This window comes from Phyllopteryx taeniolatus, chromosome 7 (genome assembly GCF_024500385.1).
Source record: "Phyllopteryx taeniolatus isolate TA_2022b chromosome 7, UOR_Ptae_1.2, whole genome shotgun sequence".
Taxonomy (NCBI): Eukaryota; Metazoa; Chordata; class Actinopteri; order Syngnathiformes; family Syngnathidae; genus Phyllopteryx; species Phyllopteryx taeniolatus.
In genome coordinates this window covers 23,391,383-23,410,248 of record NC_084508.1, presented here as the reverse complement: position 1 = coordinate 23,410,248, position 18,866 = coordinate 23,391,383, and the positions used below count along the sequence as shown (strand labels likewise).

At 41.2% G+C, this 18,866-nt stretch overlaps 1 protein-coding gene across 2 annotated transcripts; it reads right to left on the bottom strand.

The window, feature by feature from the left end:
• On the bottom strand, positions 1-17,377 carry tmem47 (transmembrane protein 47). Of its 2 annotated transcripts, none has more exons than XM_061778876.1 (3): positions 16,769-17,377; positions 4,519-4,659; positions 1-1,404 (listed from the first exon to the last, which is right to left on the bottom strand). In XM_061778876.1, the coding sequence occupies exons 1-3, from the start codon at positions 17,018-17,020 to the stop codon at positions 1,342-1,344; spliced, it is 456 nt and encodes a 151-aa protein (XP_061634860.1). In that variant the 5' UTR covers positions 17,021-17,377; the 3' UTR covers positions 1-1,341. The 2 variants fall into 2 exon arrangements, with proteins under 2 accessions (XP_061634860.1, XP_061634859.1); XM_061778875.1 differs by having other exon boundaries at positions 16,795-17,333.
• Positions 17,378-18,866: the final 1,489 nt, after the last annotated feature.

Genomic DNA, 18,866 nt, shown 5'->3' with positions numbered 1-18,866 from the left:
TTCCAAGTTATCCAGTTACTGCTTTATTACACAATCTTCATGCACTGAGCATTGTATTTCATACAACAGTGTATCATGGACCAACTACTATACACAGTACACTAATACAGCACACTACTAAATACAATGATCTTCTTTGACAAAAATAGTAGACTCACAAGGTGGCATCACATGAGGCGGTGCGTAAATGGATGATACGGCACACATGATCATCTACCAACTTCTTTCCCACCGGTTCAAATTTTAATATGCAAAAATACACCAACATCATAACAAGTAGGGATATGCTGCTGCTGAACAGTTTGTGAGAAGACCAAAAGTAATGTCGCATTTCCTTGGGTGTGCCTTGTTTTGTCTGAGGCTCCCTTTGCTTGTGACGTCCTCAGGATGTCATCTCAATAGGACATTTTCCTTCCCGGAGCCATTCATTCCCTGATTAGGGAATTGAATTGATTTTCTGCTGTTATTTTCCATCTTCACCCAGACTGGTTTATTCAGTCGACCCATTCATATTCACACGAGGTCAATGGATCCATCTGTTCTCCCCAGATTTCCTGCCTAATGTTAAGACCTACCAGAGCGCCACTTAAACGGGAGGCAAACATATACTATGCAGATAAACTATGCCACACACACTTATTACTCAGTTAATTAATCAACTCATCAAAAAATCCGACTCGTTCAATTTGAATTTTTCATCTAACAAAGACATTTTTCACAGTTGTATGCTTCCAGCATTGTAGGAACAGTATGAGAAAGGCCCTTTTCTTTTCACAAAGCGACAAGTGTATAAGAATGTTCTGCACAAAAGCCTGACATCAAGCCACAAATGGTGGAATGGACACACAATGATCATATTGTACAAAGTCTTCAGAGAAGAGTAAAAGCTGTTATTCCTGCAATGTGAGTGTCCACCCTATTTTATTCAATTTTCACTTCCTGTAGGTGCACTGAACATGTGGCCAAATTCTTTTGTCTACATAGTGTATCTGAGTGATGTTATTTACGGAAAAATGTCAGATTTTGAATTCTTTTTGCTCACCTGTTTTTCATTCAAAATCCCTAAGACGGAATGTGAGAGAGCATACTGTTTGTAATAAGACTCTCATAGAACTCTGTTTCAAATAGTTTGTTTTTGCTATAATTATGCTGCATGTTCATGTAGTGTGACTGAAAGTTCAATATGGTATTGTATCCCTCTTGCTCTTCTTGTTCTCTTCTGTGTTTAATAGTAGTCTTCATAGTTCTTGGAATTGAGGCAATAGAGGATGCCCCCTCCAAAGGAGAAGATGGTGGATCCCCATCCCAGGCCGTAGCCCCAGTTGAACTCGTGGTACACCCTCAGAGTGACCGCCTCGATGAACTTGATGGGGAACAAGACCAGGCTGCAAGTTTGGAGCACCACTGCAAAGGAAAGTGGGAAAGTGGTGTTGTTTACATGTACACTCACAGGCCACTACAGTAGGTACACCTGCACAGTCTTACATTGAATACAAGATCGGACTTTGTGCACTTTAGCTGGATATAAATGCTAATAGGTATAGTAGTCATTTAACCCTCCTGTTGTTTGCTTCTTAGGTACAAACAAAAAACAGGTTTAGGGATATCGCTTCTCATTAGAGTTGCAGGTGAGCGGCGTGCAAGCCCAACTGTGAGGCAGACATACTAACCACTATTTCCACCGCGCTGCCCCATAACAGCCCATTTAATTGATATTTATGTAACTGGGCTTATATATGCTGTTTTTTTATATATGTATATATCCATCCATCCATTTTCTGAGCCGCTTCTCCTCACTAGGGTCGCGGGCATGCTGGAGCCAATCCCAGCTATCATCGGGCAGGAGGCGGGGTACACCCTGAACTGGTTGCCAGCCAATCGCAGGGGACATACAAACAAACAACCATTCGCACTCACAGTCACACCTACAGGCAATTTAGAGTCTCCAATTCATGCATGTTTTTGTGATGTGGGAGGAAACCAGAACGCCCGGAGAAAACCCACGCAGGCATGGGGAGAACATGCAAGCTCCACATAGGCGGGGCCGGCGATTGAACTCCGCTCCTCAGAACTGTGAGGCTGACGCTCTAACCAGTCGTCCGCCGTGCCGCATTTTGTGTGTGTGTGCGTGTGTGCGTGTGTGCGTGTGTGTGTGTGTATATATATATATATATATATATATATATATATATATATATATATATATATATAAGTTCTCCCACTTAAAAAGATGAGAGAGGCCTTTCATTTTCATCATATGTATACCTCACCTATGAGAGACAAAATGAGGGGGGGGGGGGAAATCCAGAAAATCACATTGTCTGATTTTTAAAGAATTTATTAGCAAATTATGGTGGAAAATGAGTATTTGGTCACCTACAAACAAAGATTTCTGGCTCTCACAGACCTGTAACTTCTCTGTCCACCACTTGTTACCGGTATTAATGGTACCTTTTTGTACTTGTTATCAGTATAAAAGACACCTGTCCACAACCTCAAACAGTCACACTCCAAACTCCACTATGGCCAAGACCAGAGAGCTGTCAAAGGACACCAGAAACAAAATTGCACCAGGCTGGGAAGACTGAATCTATCTGCAATAGGTAAGCAGCTTGGTGTGAAGAAATCAACTGTGGGAGCAAATATTAGAAAATGGAAGACATACAAAACCACTGATAATCTCCCTCGATCTGGGGCTCCACGCAAGATTTCATCCTGTGGGGTCAAAATGATCACAAGAACGGTGAGCAAAAATCCCAGAACCACACGGGGGACCTAGTGAATGACCTGCAGAGAGCTGGGACCAAAGTAACAAAGGCTACCATCGGTAACACACTACGCCGCCAGGGACCCAAATGCTGCAGTGCCGGACGTGTCCCCCTGCTTAAGTCAGTACATGTCCAGGCCCGTCTGAAGTTTGCTAGAGAGCATTTGGATGATCCAGAAGAGGATTGGGAGAATGTCATATGTTCAGATGAACCCAAAATAGAACTTTTTGGTAAAAACTCAACTTGTGTTTGGAGGAGAAAGAATGCTGAGTTGCATCCAAAGAACATCATACCAACTGTGAAGCATGGGGGTGGAAACATCATGCTTTGGGGCTGTTTTTCTGCAAAGGGACCAAGACGACTGATCCGTGTAAAGGAAAGAATGAATGGGGCCATGTGTCGTGGCATTTTGAGTGAAAACCTCCTTCCATCAGCAAGGGCATTGAAGATGAAACGTGGCTGGGTCTTTCAGCATGACAATGATCCCAGAACACACCGCCCGGGCAACGAAGGAGTGGCTTCGTAAGAAGCATTTCAAGGTCCTGCAGTGGCCTAGCCAGTCTCCAGATCTTAACCCCATAGAAAATCTTTGGAGGGAGTTGAAAGTCTGTGTTGCCCAGCGACAGCCCCAAAACATCACTGCTCTAGAGGAGATCTGAATGGAGGAATGGTCCAAAATACCAGCAACAGTGTGTGAAAACGTTTGACCTCTGTCATTGCCAGCAAAGGGTATATAACAAAGTATTGAGATGAACTTTTGTTATTGACCAAATACTCATTTTCCACCATAATTTGCCAAAAAATTATTTAAAAATCAGACAATGTGATTTTCTGGATTTCCCCACCCCCCCTCATTTTGTCTCTCATACATGAGGTATAACTATGATGAAAATGACAGGCCTCTCTCATCTTATTAAGTGGGAGAACTTGAACAATTGGTGGCTGACTAAATACTTCTTTGACCCACTGTATGTGTGTATATGGCGGCACGGTGAATGACTGGTTAGCACATCTGCCTCACAGGTCTGAGGCTCGCCCCTGTGGAGTTTGCATGTTCTGTCCATGCCTGTGTGGGTTTTCTCCGGGTTTTCTGTGAATGTGAGTGTGAATGATTGTTTGTTTATATGTGGCCTGCGATTGGCTGGCGGCCAGTTCAGGGTGTACTTGCCCAGAGTCAGCTGGAATAGGCTCCAGCTCGCCCGCAAACCTAGTGAGGATAATCGGTAGGTACAGAAAATGGATGGCTGGATGGAGATATATACAATGTATATATATATATGTGTGTGTGTGTGTGTGTGTGTGTACACACACACATACGTGAAAGTGTAATATGTAATATAGTTGATTTATTTGTACTATATATATTTTTTGGGTGGGGCTTTCCATTCACTTCATTTTGGCACAAAATAATCCACATCATACCGAAAGCTGTTTGTATTTGGTTTGTTATACAGTGACACTTGAGGGTCTCAGTATTAGTAACACCTTTCTGCAAAACGTAGCGCAGTACTACAACAATAATCAACATATTGTTGAATAAATAACTCTCTCTTTAAAACTATGCATTATTGGTTTTTTTTGTTGTTGTTTTTTTTTTTTGCATCTCTTGTATTGGATCATCTTAAAACTTGTAGTGTACCTAATTAAGTGTCGTGAAAGAATGATGAAAATGGAAGTCAACCATCAAAATGAGGGAGTTTTTTTGTGCTTCTTCTTTTTACAGTTTTTACATTTTATATGATTTGTGTACCTGCCGAGAAGAGCATAATGGCCACAGGCTTGTAGCAGCGACTCCTGGAACTGGAGCACAGGGATACCAGGGCCACAAGGAAGGAGACCAGCGTGAGTAATGCCCCTCCCAGCAGCAGGGCCAGCGTGGCGATCTGCCAGTCTACATGGGGACAGAGAGAAGCGGGTTGGATGGAGGGAGGTAATGCCTAGATCAGACTACAGGATTTTAACCCCGATATTGGGCCGATTAGCTATTTCCCAGATCGGGCCTGACATTTTGTCGGGAATGACAAAACTTCTTGTAGTGTGACATAATCCATGACCAACGATTAGGCCGTATCATATTAGAAGTATTAAAATACTTTGAGCAATCATTGAATGAATAGCCCAAAACATCATCTTTCGAGCACCCGCTAACACCGCAGCTTTGTTTCCCCTCTTTTACGGTGGTATTGGAATACATGTCATGTAGTGCTGCCACTGTCTGACCAAGTAGGGCAAGATTAGGTGGAAGTAGTCTGAAATTGTGCAATCGTGAAAGACCAACTTTGTCTTGTAGTCTGATCCAGGCATGAGACAAAAGTATTTGCGGTTGTCATGGCTTGTAACATTTCGACACAGGCATGTGAACATGAGCACGCTGCTTTCACTGCTTCAGTGCAGGAGGCCAATATGTGCAGGAAAGAAAGTGAAACACAAAGCGTATCTGTGAGGTGACTCAGATAATGAGTAACCATCCCACTTGACAGATGCCAGCTCAGCAGCATTCTCAGCATTTCATTCAGGGAGGGGAAAAAAACCTGACATATCACTCCTGCTTCCTGTCCTTACTGGAAAGTGGAATCAAATTGGGAAGCAATCTCACCGCAGGAGGAACGATGAGGTCACACTCCAATATTCTGTCTGTCAGAGGTAGTATCAGAGTCAGGACAGAGCCTTGGTAAATGGTGAATGTTGGGACACTCGACACAAACTTTTCGTGCAATGTTGTCTAATTATCCATCTGATCAGCCGATTTCGGGATATTATCACACTGTGGAATACATTGTGCAATATCCCGGTTCGCTGGGTTTTGTGTGAAAAGCAAAGGTGGCTTATTGCCAGGCACCAGTCGCATCGCTAGGTGGAATGTGTACATGGTGAAGGTTTATTATCCTAACCACCCCACCAACCCACGCCCCACTCCTCAAACTGATGTCAAGCCCCACTAAAAAAAATATTGTTCTCCACAAAATGCCCCACCACCACACACCCCCGCTCGACAATTACGTTTTGGGGCACAATATTTTTCCAATTGCACCCCTGAGACAGGCTCAAAACCACAGCAGAGCGATGGATCCTGGTTAAAGTAGGCCATTTTAAAATAAGAAGAAAAACTTTTCCAGAGGGAGAAGCAGCAGCCAAAACGTGCTAGCATCATCTCTATCCTGTTCAATAGATATATAATATACAAATTGGATTTTTTATTTTTTTTGCTTTAGTTGGACTATGACGTTTCTTTATTTCGGAATACTGCAAGAAGTAACTATTAAATATTGGTTTGGAAGTCAGGATTAAGAGGGCCAGTCCAAGCCCCCTACTAAAGACCATGCACCAAATTCTGAGTTTGCTCCCTGGAGGTGTTTTTCCAAGCCATCACTGTAGCCACCTTAACTTGCTGCTTGTTTGTATTCAATAAGTGAAAAAAACAGGTTCTATTAGGTTATTCCATCGTTTCTCTTCAAAAAGTCTCCAGTTCTTGTTTGTGGGACTCACCGCTTTCACGTTCGTCTTCAGTGAGTGAAACGCATGTTAGATTGGTTTGAGATCAGGTGACATCCTTTGTCACAGGGTGAATATTCAAAGTTTTGCCATCAAAGTCCAGAGTGTTTGTTATCTTCAGGAAGGGAAAAGTACCATCAATTGGGTTGCGATCAGGTGACTAGCTTGGGAAGTGGGTGAACATTCAATGTTTCGCCTTCAAATGTTTCGAGTGCTTGTTTGTGAGTCTCACTGTTTTCACTTTTGTCTTCAGTAAGAGAAAAACATGCTCTATTGGCTTGAAATCAGGCCACTGACCATCTATTTGGTTTTGTTTTTACTCGGCTTGCAAAGGGGCAGACAATTCCCAATACATTTTTAGAAACTTGTGGAAACTGTAGCTGGAGATTATGGAACCATTCAAAGTTTCCATCACTGACTCGCACGTTTGTTTTATCTCCCCTTTTTATTTTGGTTTAATTGGTTCATTTATTATGCTGTGTGCATGGGACGAAGAGACAGACAATGCATACATTTTTTCCAACAAAGATTAGGCTGATGTTTTTTTCCCACAAACATCCAAAATAGTTATTGTAGTCAAGTTTGCTCATTTCCAGTTTCTTCCAATACATTCTAGTTAATTCCTACAAAACCATTCAGAGAGGTATTCATTTAACATCCATCCATCCATTTTCTGAGCCGCTTCTCCTCACTAGGGTCGCGGGCATGCTGGAGCCTATCCCAGCTATCATCAGGCAGGAGGCGGGGTACACCCTGAACTGGTTGCCAGCCAATCGCAGGGGACATACAAACAAACAACCATTCGCACTCACAGTCACACCTACGGGAAATTTAGAGTCTTCAATTAATGCATGTTTTTCGGATGTGGGAGGAAACCGGAAAACCCACGCAGGCACGGGGAGAACATGCAAACTCCACACAGGCGGGGCCAGGGATTGAACCCGGGTCCTCAGAACTGTGAGGCTGACGCTCTAACCAGTCGGCCACCGTGCCGCCATTCATTTAACAATGTCTAAATAATAATTTGGTTACATGAAAGTGGCAATACATTAAAAACACATTTTCAGTACGATGCAGCACAGTTCAACACCATGCAGTTCTTGTTGGATCGCGTTTAATACTGCAGGTGTTTCTAATGCTGTGACCAGTGAGTGTATAGTATGTTGGCCATGTATTGAAACAAAGTGTCTGCGATGTGCTGCTTTACAGGCCTAATTATCCATGGCTTGTTAACTGTTGAGATGGAGAGGATGTCTCGAATAACGGCCTTAGCCTGCACTGCAGAAAGAGGAGAGCTGCATGTAAACAGGTGCAGAAAGCCATTTCAAGAAAAGTGTCTTGAAAGAAATAAACCACATAAAACACTTGCATCAACTTCAGTTGTTTGCTATGGAGGCCAGGGAGTTGTTCCAGAGAATGTATCTGTTCTTTTGAGGCAGAAAATTATTAAAACCTCCACCAGCAAATTGATGGCACGTAAGCTGCTTAAAGTATAGTTTCCACTCTTGTCGGAGGGAAACCAGGGGCCTAGCAGCTGAAATATAAACAAACACTCACTACTTTTGTCCAAATATGGTCCAGGATTGAGTGTTTATAATGGACCCTGTCACCACAGGATGTTAAGAGTAAGCCCTCAAAAAGCAGAGCAATCTTTGCCTCCGGTTTACAATAACATGAGGCCCCATTACAGAGGGACCTGCCCTATCATTGTAAAGGTCTGAGTGGCTCGACCCTGAGGTGAATGACACTCGGAGTTGTGTAAACATAGTTAGGGAATTGTGTAATAAACAGTTGTAAATTATTTATGGCAGTTTTCAACCAGAAGTGCCGTATAGTTTAAAGTTATCTATTCTATCCCATTTAAAAGCGTCCTTGGCTCCCTAGAAAGGGGATATATAAAGCTTGGTTATTATTACACTTCCATTCTGAATAGCCAACAACTCCAACAGTCGATGCTCAGAAACTGAAAGCTCTTAGTGTACTTTGACTGAAGATTCAGAGGACAATATGGTACAAAAGTAAAGCATCCATTTTCTATAGCGCTTGTCCTCATTAGAGTGGCGGGTGAGCTGGAGCCTATCCCAGCTGACTTTGGGTGAGAGGCGCTGTACACCCTGGACTGATCGCCAGCCAAATGCAGGGAAAAGTAAAACAAGAAACCAGAAACAAAAGGAGAACAGGGCAGGAATGATGTATGATGGTTCATTGCGAAATGTGGACGTGTCGTTTGAGGAAAGGGAAAAGTGTAATAGGATTTATTTTTAATAATGATGCTTATATGTGTATGTACCTTTTTATTATTTCATGTTTGGGGGACTGTAGTAAAGGGATGATATTGGCGGAGGTATACTTGGTGAGGGGACCAGGTCTAACGGGGAGTGAGATGGTGGCGTTCTTACACTGGAGCCGAGTGGCTGAATAAAGTTGCCTGTGGAGCTATTCCCTCTCCAAGTGCTGATTTTTCCATCCACAACCTTTGATTAGGCATAACACTAACTACACAACTACAGTGCCAGAATGATAAGGCAATTGATCGCTCTCACGTCCAAGTCTGTATATGTCAAGTGTATACTATACTGTATTCATTGTTTTGTTGGGCTTAATTGCGTGTCAATACCCTTTTACATACGTAGTGCTGATAAGGATGACATTATTGGTAAGTTTGACTTTTTTTTTTTTAACTTTGACTTTACTTTTTTAACTTTTAAGTTATTCCCAAGCTTTACTCTTAACAAAGATTACTTGCACAGGGGGTCCTCTGTTTACGATGGAGCTCTGTTCCTTACGGCAGCGACGTAACTAGATTCATTTATATGTCAGAATGTGAAACACAATAGTAAAGTCATAGTTACAGTAAAATTTGTATGAAAAACACTTCCTGGCCATGCATATGAAACAACCAAATAAAAACATTAAGTATGGTGATAAGTGAGCCTGTCTTCTTGTATACATTTTTTTTACGATGTTGCAAAAACTGGTTCATTGTGCGCTGTTTATAATGCCAAACTATTCGAATTGTAATAAATATTTTTCTGAAAAACACTGAATATGGCCATGAATATGAAACAACCACATGAAACCAGTAAGTACAGTGGTGACTGGGCATGGCCTCTTGTGGCGTGTGACCACAAAGCATTATGCAAAGTGCTTCAGTGCACGTTGTTCATAACCTGGAAATGCCACATGACAGGATCGTTGTAAAATGAGAATCCCCTATAAACCTTCTTTTTGCACTTTTGTGACAGTTAACTACGCTATGATGTTCCGGAAACCATAACCTGAACTTGTGGTTAAACTTAACATTGATGATTATTACTTTTGGCTATAACGTCTCCTCATCATAAGCACGGATATATTTGTAAAAGGGTATTGACACAATTAAGCTAAAGAAAACACAAAACAAATTTGAGGTGGTGTCGCAAACATGAAGCTGGTCACCAATCATTTTGAGTTTCTCAGGGACCCCCTGTAGTCTGTAGTCCGCGAAGCTTTTAGCCAGAGATTTTGCTCTGACTTTTTTTTTATCAAATTATTCTCGTTATTCAATGAATCGTTTCAGCCCTGAGAGTGTGCTTGTATTCGTTTGCTGTGGAATAACATCATCAAACATTTCTGCGATGAACTACCACAGAGAATGTGAACCTCACAAACTCCAGTAGAGAGTCTTTACAGAAGAGGAAAGCTATTAGAGCTGTAAAGTGTCAATTTTCCAATTCCTGCCATGTGTCCCAATACCTTTTTCTCAAGCGTCCGCCTCTGTGGGTCAATTTGGTGCCTACAGCTCCATCGTGTCTCGAGACTGCAGCGTCAAGCTTAAGTCTTATCAGTGCGCAGGATGCAGCGAGTCCTCTCATTTCAGATTTGGAACAGAACCACACAGCAAGAGCTTGAGCGCTTAAAGGCTTGACAAGCGAGAAAGTGCCAAACCATTAATCTATAGCCGGTCTGATGACAGATGGAAAAGGAGATACCTAACTAAAGAGCCAATCTGAGCATTAACTTATTGGGGAAAAAAAGTCCTCTTGGGCACCAATTTAATGTTTTTCTTGCGCACAAAAAAGGCGTAAGATTCGTGTCAATGAAGAGCCTCAAGTCTAACTGTCTCACACGCACACACACAACACGCGCACACACACAATGCAGTAAACAGGAAGTTGTTAATTTAACATAGCAGCCCACACCGAACCCTTATCCCTTCCAGATAGCTGAGATAACATAATCGCCCAAATGCAGAGCCAGTAGCGCTAACAATGACACGACGGACCTGCTCGCACACTGTCTTCACATTCATCTGCTCATGTCACACCCGCTTGATATCGACACACACTACGCTCTTACATGAGCATCACACATTCCTCCTTGAGTCTAAAGCAGGCGTGGACAAACTTTAGTGCCCAAGGGCCACGTTTGATTTTTAAAACGGACACATCATTCATAGATGAGGTAAAATATTATATATATATTATATTTTGTCAGCTCTTCGGGCAACATGGCCAGCCCATTTCCATTTAAGGCTTTTTATTTTTTGGATGACGTCGGTAACTCGCGTCTGCTGTCTTATCCAACTGCATCTTTTCTTGTCACAAATGCTTATTTTCAACATTCGGCGTTCCATGTTCCTTTGGGTTACACTTAGTCTTTGTATAACTTTGGCATTCGTAGTCCAAGTTTCACTACCATAAGTGAGGACTGGTAAAATACATTGATCGAAAACTTTTCTTTTCAAGCAAATGGGAAGATTGTTCTTGAATATAACACTAAGCCTTCCAATAGCCTGCCAGGCAAGCTTTATGCACCGTTCAACTTCAGTGCTTGTATTTCCATCCATTGTTACAAGTTGGCCTAAATAGATATAGTTGTCGACGGCGTCTAGGACATAGTCCTCCATTTTGATATCTTTTTGTGGACAGTGACGATTGAACATGATCTTTGTTTTGCTTTTGTTCAGTTTCAGTCCTCAGCGACGGCTTTCTCACTGTAATTCCTGAATACGACGCTGTAGTTGTTCAGCATCGTAGCAGAATAAAATGATGTCGTCTGCAAAACGAAGATGGCTCAAAAAAGCAACGTTCATTTTTAGTCCTTCTTTTTCCCAATTGAGCTTTTTAAATATTTCTTCAAAGCAAGCTATAAATAGCTTCGGAGACAGTGTGTCGCCTTGCCTGACCCCTTTTCCTAGACTTATTCACACTATTTCATCATCAAATCGTGTTGAACCTGAAGAATCGTTGTGTATTGATTGTAGAATGTTGATATAGGTCGGCTCTATCCCTTGATTTACTAGCGCCTGCAGTATCAAAGTGGTGGTGACTGAGTTCAAAGGCTTTTTCATAGTCGATGCAGGCTACACACAGAGTCATTTTGTACTCGTTCTGTCGTTCGATTATTTGTTGAACAGTCTGTATGTGGTCCATAGTATTAAAACGGCTACAAAAACCCGCTTGTTCTATCGGCTGTTCTTCACTGAGTTTCATTCCAATTCGTTTGTCCAATATCTTTGCAAAGACTTTATAAATCGTGGAGAGCAGGCTTATTGGCCGATAATTTCTTTTATTGCCTGATTTATGTAGCAAAATAATTTCTCCGTCTTTCCATGTCGCCGGTACTTCTTGCAAGTCCAAGCAGCGTTGAAATAGTTTTAAAAGGATCTTATTAAGTTCGTTCCCTCTTGCTTTAAGCATTTCAACAGAAATTTCATCCAGACCACAAGCTTTTCCGGCCTTAAGTGAACTAATAGCATTTGCTACCTCTTCAATCAGGATACAAGGAACTGGGTCTGCTTCTAGCTTTCCAGTAATCATTCGGTGAGGGTCACTGTATAGGTTTGCATAAAATTCTTGAACTTTCTTGGCGGCTGTTACATATCGTTCCATCTTCCATTTTCAAATCAAAAATTCTTGTGGCAAATTAATGCACATTTTACGCTTTTTTATTCCATGTCCCGCTTCAAGCGTTTTCTGAACAAGCCGAACGTTGTAAGTTCTCAATTCTTCTCGTATCTTTTTACGAATCGTCTTGCACAATTCAACATATTCAATTTTGTTGATAATGCTCCCCCTTTTCTTCATTTCTCGTCGCTTTTTCATTAATTCGAGAGTAGCTTTAGATATTCTGGATGTTGTCGTCTTTCTCGTTGATGGCGCTACTTTCTGTGCAGTTTGAACAATCCCGTTTCCAATTTTGTCATTGTGTGTTGACAGATCTGTGTCTTCCAGCATCAGAAGAGCTTTAAAACGATTAGCCAAACGTATTTGAAACTTGTCGCTTCGTTCTTGAATTAAGTTTAATTTGGTAAGCTTGCTCTTTAGAAGTTTCTTTCGTTCAAGTTGGCAGTTGATTTGCACTTTGAACCAAACCAATCTGTGGTCACTTCCAATGTCAAATTTGTTTAGGATGGTACAATCCGTAAATACCCCTTTGTCGTTGGACAGGAAGTAGTCTATGATGCTAGTGTTACCTTTGGGGCTTATCCATGTCCACTTTCTGTTCCATTTCTTGTTAAAGAATGAATTGATAAAGTATAAGCCTTCTTGTTCAGCAAATTCAATTAAGCGTTCTCCTCTTTCGTCTCTTGATCCCATTCCGTAGGATCCAATTGATTTCTCGCCAGAGTAAAGGCCAATCCTGGCGTTAAAGTCACCTATCACTATTCGAAATTTGTGCTCCAATCCTCGTCAAATGCTTCCACCTCATAGTCGGTGTGGCTGATGGTCGGCGCATATATTTGTATCAATTGAAGCGAGTAACTCTTTCTAATAGAGATGGTACATGTGGCGATTCTATCAGAAACACTTTTGACGCTGGTAACGTAATTGGCGATACTTTTATTAATAATGAAACCAATGCCACCATTGCGTCCGCTTTCTGATTCTTAGTAATAAAATAGATGGCCATTATCAAGAGTCAACATAGCTTCATCTTTCCGACATATTTCACCAAGTCCAATTATATCCCATTTGATGGATTCTTGCTCATGTTGTAGCTCTTCTAATCGAGAATCGTCATTTAGCGTTCGCACGTTGAGCGTCCTAAAAATAAGATTTTGTGCGTTATGTCTTTTTTGCTTCTTTCTTGCTACTTCTAAAGATGGTCCTTTTGTTTGACTTAAAATGTTTGTAGGAATAACCGTATTCTTATTCCGCAACAGTTTCAGCTAAGCACCTGAAGCCCAAGGGAACAGTTCAGCGTGAGGCTGTGCCCGCGAATAATCGAGAAATAATTGACACCTCGACACCCCCCTTAAAGCAATTTTAGTTAAAAAAAGAAAAGAAAAGAAAGGGCTTGATGAATGCAACACATATTACAGGCCTCTTGATTATGTAAATGCTTGATGGGCCGGAATATAGAAGAATGTGGCCTGCAGGCTCTACTTGGCCCATCCCTATATTGTCCATAAATGCAACGTCTTTCCTTTTTGTGAACACTTCATGATACAAAGTCACCTCTGCTTTCTGCTACATACTCGTGATTGATGCTTTAAAGGGGACATATTTTGCAAAAAACTTTTTCAAGTATTTGGGATCTAAAATTGTCTCTACGGTGCCTCAGTAAACGTGGAATATGAATTCAAATCATCCACGCATTCCAGAGTTGCAGATGTTTTTTCTGCCAAGACGCCTAATATCAGGTCATTCAAATTTGTCTAGCTTATCTGTCACTGGCGAAGATCTCCGCCTACCTCTCCGCTCCCAAGCCAGCGCTGTCAACATAACAAACGTGTGCGCTCACAAGTGGGTCTTCTACACGGAGGCAACCAATCTTAGCCAAATATGGACAAAGAGGATACAAAGCTTGGTCAAACAGAAGTAGCTTTTAGAGGGGCCTTTTGTGCATACTCCTAAGACAAAACCAAGGTGTGTTTTTTTTTTTTAATGAAATTGACACTTTTATTCTAAATCCATGTTAGAGAGTCACTCTATAGAGGTCTGAATAGGCAAACTACAGGACCTTTAAACTGCTGAGTGGGCAGACAGTGTGTCAAAGTAACAGGATTTGTTTAATGCCCAAAGCGTGACACCGAGGGGCGAATATTGGACACGAGGTATTGTTGAAAAGTCTGATAGTTGTACTGGGATTCAAATCAATAAATGTGGCTGAGTTCAGGCAGCCAGAGGAAATAGCCGGTTGACTGTTTGCCGTTGGTATGCCGACACAGAGGCTACATGTATTTATAGGGCACCACTGCACTTCTTCTCTGCCCCGGGAGAGAGAAAGATGGTGGCCTGCGTGACCCACAGTGAGTAAACTCTTCATACAGGAAGATAACAGTTTGTCAGACAAACAAAAACACTGTTCACAGCTCGGCACAAAAGCCCAAACATAAGCGAAAGTACTTGAAATGAGAGGGCTTCCAGATGAGTTTGGTTACAGTACAACCTCCAAGGTCGAACACAATGCATTCCAGAACACTGGCCATTTGGTCATATTTCTACATTTTTTATATATATATATATATATTATATTATATTTTCCCCATACGAAACAAAGTAAAACTAGAAAAGGTTAATTACAAGGTTTAACTGTCAACATCAGAATGCCTGGACAATGTTATTATTAGTATTTTAACATTCTTAACAGACATGCAAGTGTTTAAAAAAAAAAAAAAAAAAAAGCTACTCACTGAAGACTGAATTAAACTAGAATAAAACAATATTTTGAAACAATACATTTGGGACTGTTTTTATGAAAGTTGTTCCATTCCAAATAAAGTTTCTATAAGGTGAAATAAATAATTTAAATGATTTATTTTTTTAGTTGTCCATCAATTCAATGAATTGTATATTAATAAATTGAAAGGTACTACATAATCTAATCTAAAATGCTTTTGTTTAGAATTTATTTACAGTATATATTTAAAGATATTTGTTTCATTAAATAGTATGATTAAATAGAAAAAACTGTGGTTCTCATCACATTACCACTAATACAGCCCACATTCCTTTTTTCCTTTTATTATTTTTGATGACTTATTGTCACGCAGCCAGAAAAAGATGTGTGTACCACTTTCCTACATCACAATAAATGCCATTTACTGTTTTATGGCCAAAGAAATCTAATCCAAACCTCACTGAGATTTTTTTCCCCATTGAAGGGTCCCGTGCACGCCACCATTCGAGCAAGCACCGCCACTGACCACACACATAAAAGCCAAAGAAAAAGCAAACCACACTTTTCCTAATCGTTTTCCTAATCATTTTTGAAAGTTTGTTTAATAACCTTTAAACCCCTGTTTTGAAAGATTTTATTGCATGTGTGTTACGTTTTATTAGTCTTAGTCTGAGACAGTTCACAGCTGGTACACAACCAGTACATATACAGTGTACATACCTGTAGCAATCAGAATACACATTCATTTAGACATATTGTACATTATTTCATAACTGGAATTCTCGAGGCGTCTCACACAGGGCATCATTCTGGCTAGCACTGCCACTAACCACCCACATAAAATCCAAAGAAAACGCAAGCTACACGCAACATATTTAACAGAAAGCAGTTACATTTATAGAAAAACAAGAATACATTTGCTGAAAAGTTGTTAATTTATTAAGGTGTCATCGATTAAAATGGTAAACAAAGCTGCTTAAGATCGGCTTCTTGGGCTGACGTCACAGCTCAAGCAAGTTTTCGACCAAAATGTGTGAGAGCCAAGTGCTGTTAAAAACCATCAGAAAATAAGCCTAAAATATAGACCGAGCCTTTTGGGGAGGCGTTTGTTGTTTCTGCAGACATAATTTCTAAGTCCAGAACTAAAAAATAAGTGCCAATGTTCACAGCATTAGAGGGGACATTTTTCAGAAGGTTTGTTTACAGCTGCATTGTTGCTACATTCTGTTCATTTCAACCATAACTGCTTGAGTAACTGCTCTAATTTGCTACCATGACATTCTTCCATGCAGCTGGATTTCAAGTGACAACTCCAGATCGTGGCTTGCTTAACAGTGAAAAATGAGCATTTCTAGAGTGCTGCACTTGTTTCCCAGGTTACTAATCTCCAGGCATCTGGATCTCTGGGGGGAGTCCTCAGACTCAGAGTTGCCCTCACTTGTGGGCCAGTGAGGAGACACACAAAAGGCTCATTTTGTGAGTAACAAAAGGCCAAATGAAACCCCAGCTGGAGCGCCCCTTGGCCCCGATGAATTCCCGCATCATTCCCAAGACAAATATTGAAAGAAAAGCTTAGCCCACATGTAAATAGAAAGGTGTCCCAATCTCACCAGACTTTGCTTTCACCCTAAAAAAGAAATTAAATAAATATATAAAGTTTATTTCCCACGTGAGCTGCCTATTGTTAACTCTTCTCTTTCAAGTGCAAATATTTAGCCAATTATTTCAAGTCATTAAGTAGCAGTCTCTCCTGGGTGAGCTTCCATAATTGGAAAACCATCTGCACATTTTCTAGCACTACGTGTCTTTGTTGTTCTTACACCCTTTGCATCATTTCAATATAAATAGAGCTTTTATTTCACTCTATTAAAAAAAAAAAAAAAAAGTGTAAAAAAAAATACCCAATTGTTTTCAATGCGCCTCTCACCGGTGGCAAGTGTGCTGTTGCAGGACCACTCCGCCGAGCTGACGGGCTTCCAGCAGGATTCCCACAAGGACAGGGAGTACTGGTCGTCCGCCGTGACCCACGCCGGGCTCAGCACGGCTCCCACGTCCAGGCACAGGGCGAGGAAGACGCAAAGCAGCCCCACCAACTTCAGGGGCGTCAACGCCGACACGCGCACCTCTTCTGTCCCGTTCACGGATGAAGACATGTCGAAGGTGTTTTAGTCATTCGAAAAGAGCATGGGGCTGCTCGCCGTGTTGACTTGTCGCACTTCAACGAGTTCAAGTGGTGGCCTTGTGCCCACTAGGCAGAGTGTTGCGGTCGCAGGGATGGAGGAATGCTCACTGTCTGCCCCCGACGCCAGTGGTGGACGTTGGTGGCGCTTCTGCTGCCGGAGAGGAGCGCGAGATCGCTGAAATAACACGAGCTGGCACCCCCTCTAGGTCCTAGTGCCCAACAAGTACACTGGATAGGAAAAGTCTGCACACCCCTGTTCAAATGCAGGGTGGGGTTTGTTTTTGCGACCTAAAAATGAGGCTAAGATCAATCAGTTCAAAGGTTTTTCCATCACTAATGTGACACATGACGTCCACAACTCAAATGAAAATAAATATTTTGAAGAGGCGAAGTAAAAATAAACAACCGAGATGTGTTTGCACAAGTGTGCACACCCTCTTATAACTGGGATGTTGCTGTGTTCAGTATTAACCGATCACATTCAAACTTATGATGAATGGGAGTCAGCACGACACTGCCACCATTTAAAGGTCAATTTGCAGTTTTTAAAAAAAATTACTTTTTGTCATTCATGTTAAAAATGTCTGTATGACCTGACAGCAGAATATTGTTAAAATGATCTTTTGAAAAATTACTCCTCTCTTGCATCATCTAAAGCCGCTAAATTACTTTTAATTATTATTTTTACAACTGGGTACAGAGGGACAACAATAGCCAATCAGAGAGTGTAGTGACAGGAGGCGTGATTGAATAGTCTGTCAATCATTTGCACACGCCCACCATGCACACGGAGGGTCACGGGGACATACTGCAGCCTCTTGGAGAGTAGACTATTATAGTATTTAAAAAACTAACCCTAACCCACACCACAATGTAAACAGTTAGGATACTCCTTTAGAGTCATACGAAAGTGGGTTTTTGCTGAATTTGATCGGAAGGGGTGAAAAGTGCTCAAATTCACCTTGACTTTCAGTATGTACTGTATGTACCTCGATAAAATCTTCCCCAATGATGCTTACAGCCATTAGGGGGCACACTTAATATCTGGGGACTGCTATTAATGAAGGAAAAATTGGAATCTACTGCAAATCTGCACCACACGTGCACACGATACTATTATATATGTCTAGGTTGGTTTGTGGTTGGTTTCATGTACAGTATGTCCTGTTGGTCGCCATAATTAGGTCACTGTAAATTAAAAGGACTTGAACGCTTTAACTACCTACTTGATATCCCTGGTGTTTGTTATGCAGTAAGCAATAAAGATAATACAAAAGACGTGAATTTTGGTTGATTTGTGATTATAAGTATGAGTACATAGAGAGGGATGCCTAGGGAGATCCATACGACATCTCTGTCGGTGGCGTTAGGCCACATAATTTAACATAATATTGAAAGGTTAAGGTCACCCAATGGTATAGTCAGTGTAGTCCTTCCCACATTTATGCAAGCAACATTTGGTAAAGCAGGACAATTTAATGAGGGCCAATTAAGTGTTTGGCCTTTATAAAGATTATAATGTTGAATTTTAATTGAAACTGCCGTGCAGTCGTTTAATTAAAAGTCCATTTTTGGATGTGGTAGTTTTCATGTAGAACTGCTCCGCATTAGGTGTGTGTTTTTTATTGTTTTATTTTTTTTTTACTGTATACAGACAGTACTGTATGTCTTATGCAGACACAAGCTTTGTTGTTTTAATGACCCTTTTCGCAGCTTCATTTTCACATAATAAGAGGCTGGTAGAGAAACTGAGAAGGGAGGGAAAAAAACAATTAAGCTAATAGGTACATTTGCTACGATTGGCTGGCAAACAGTTC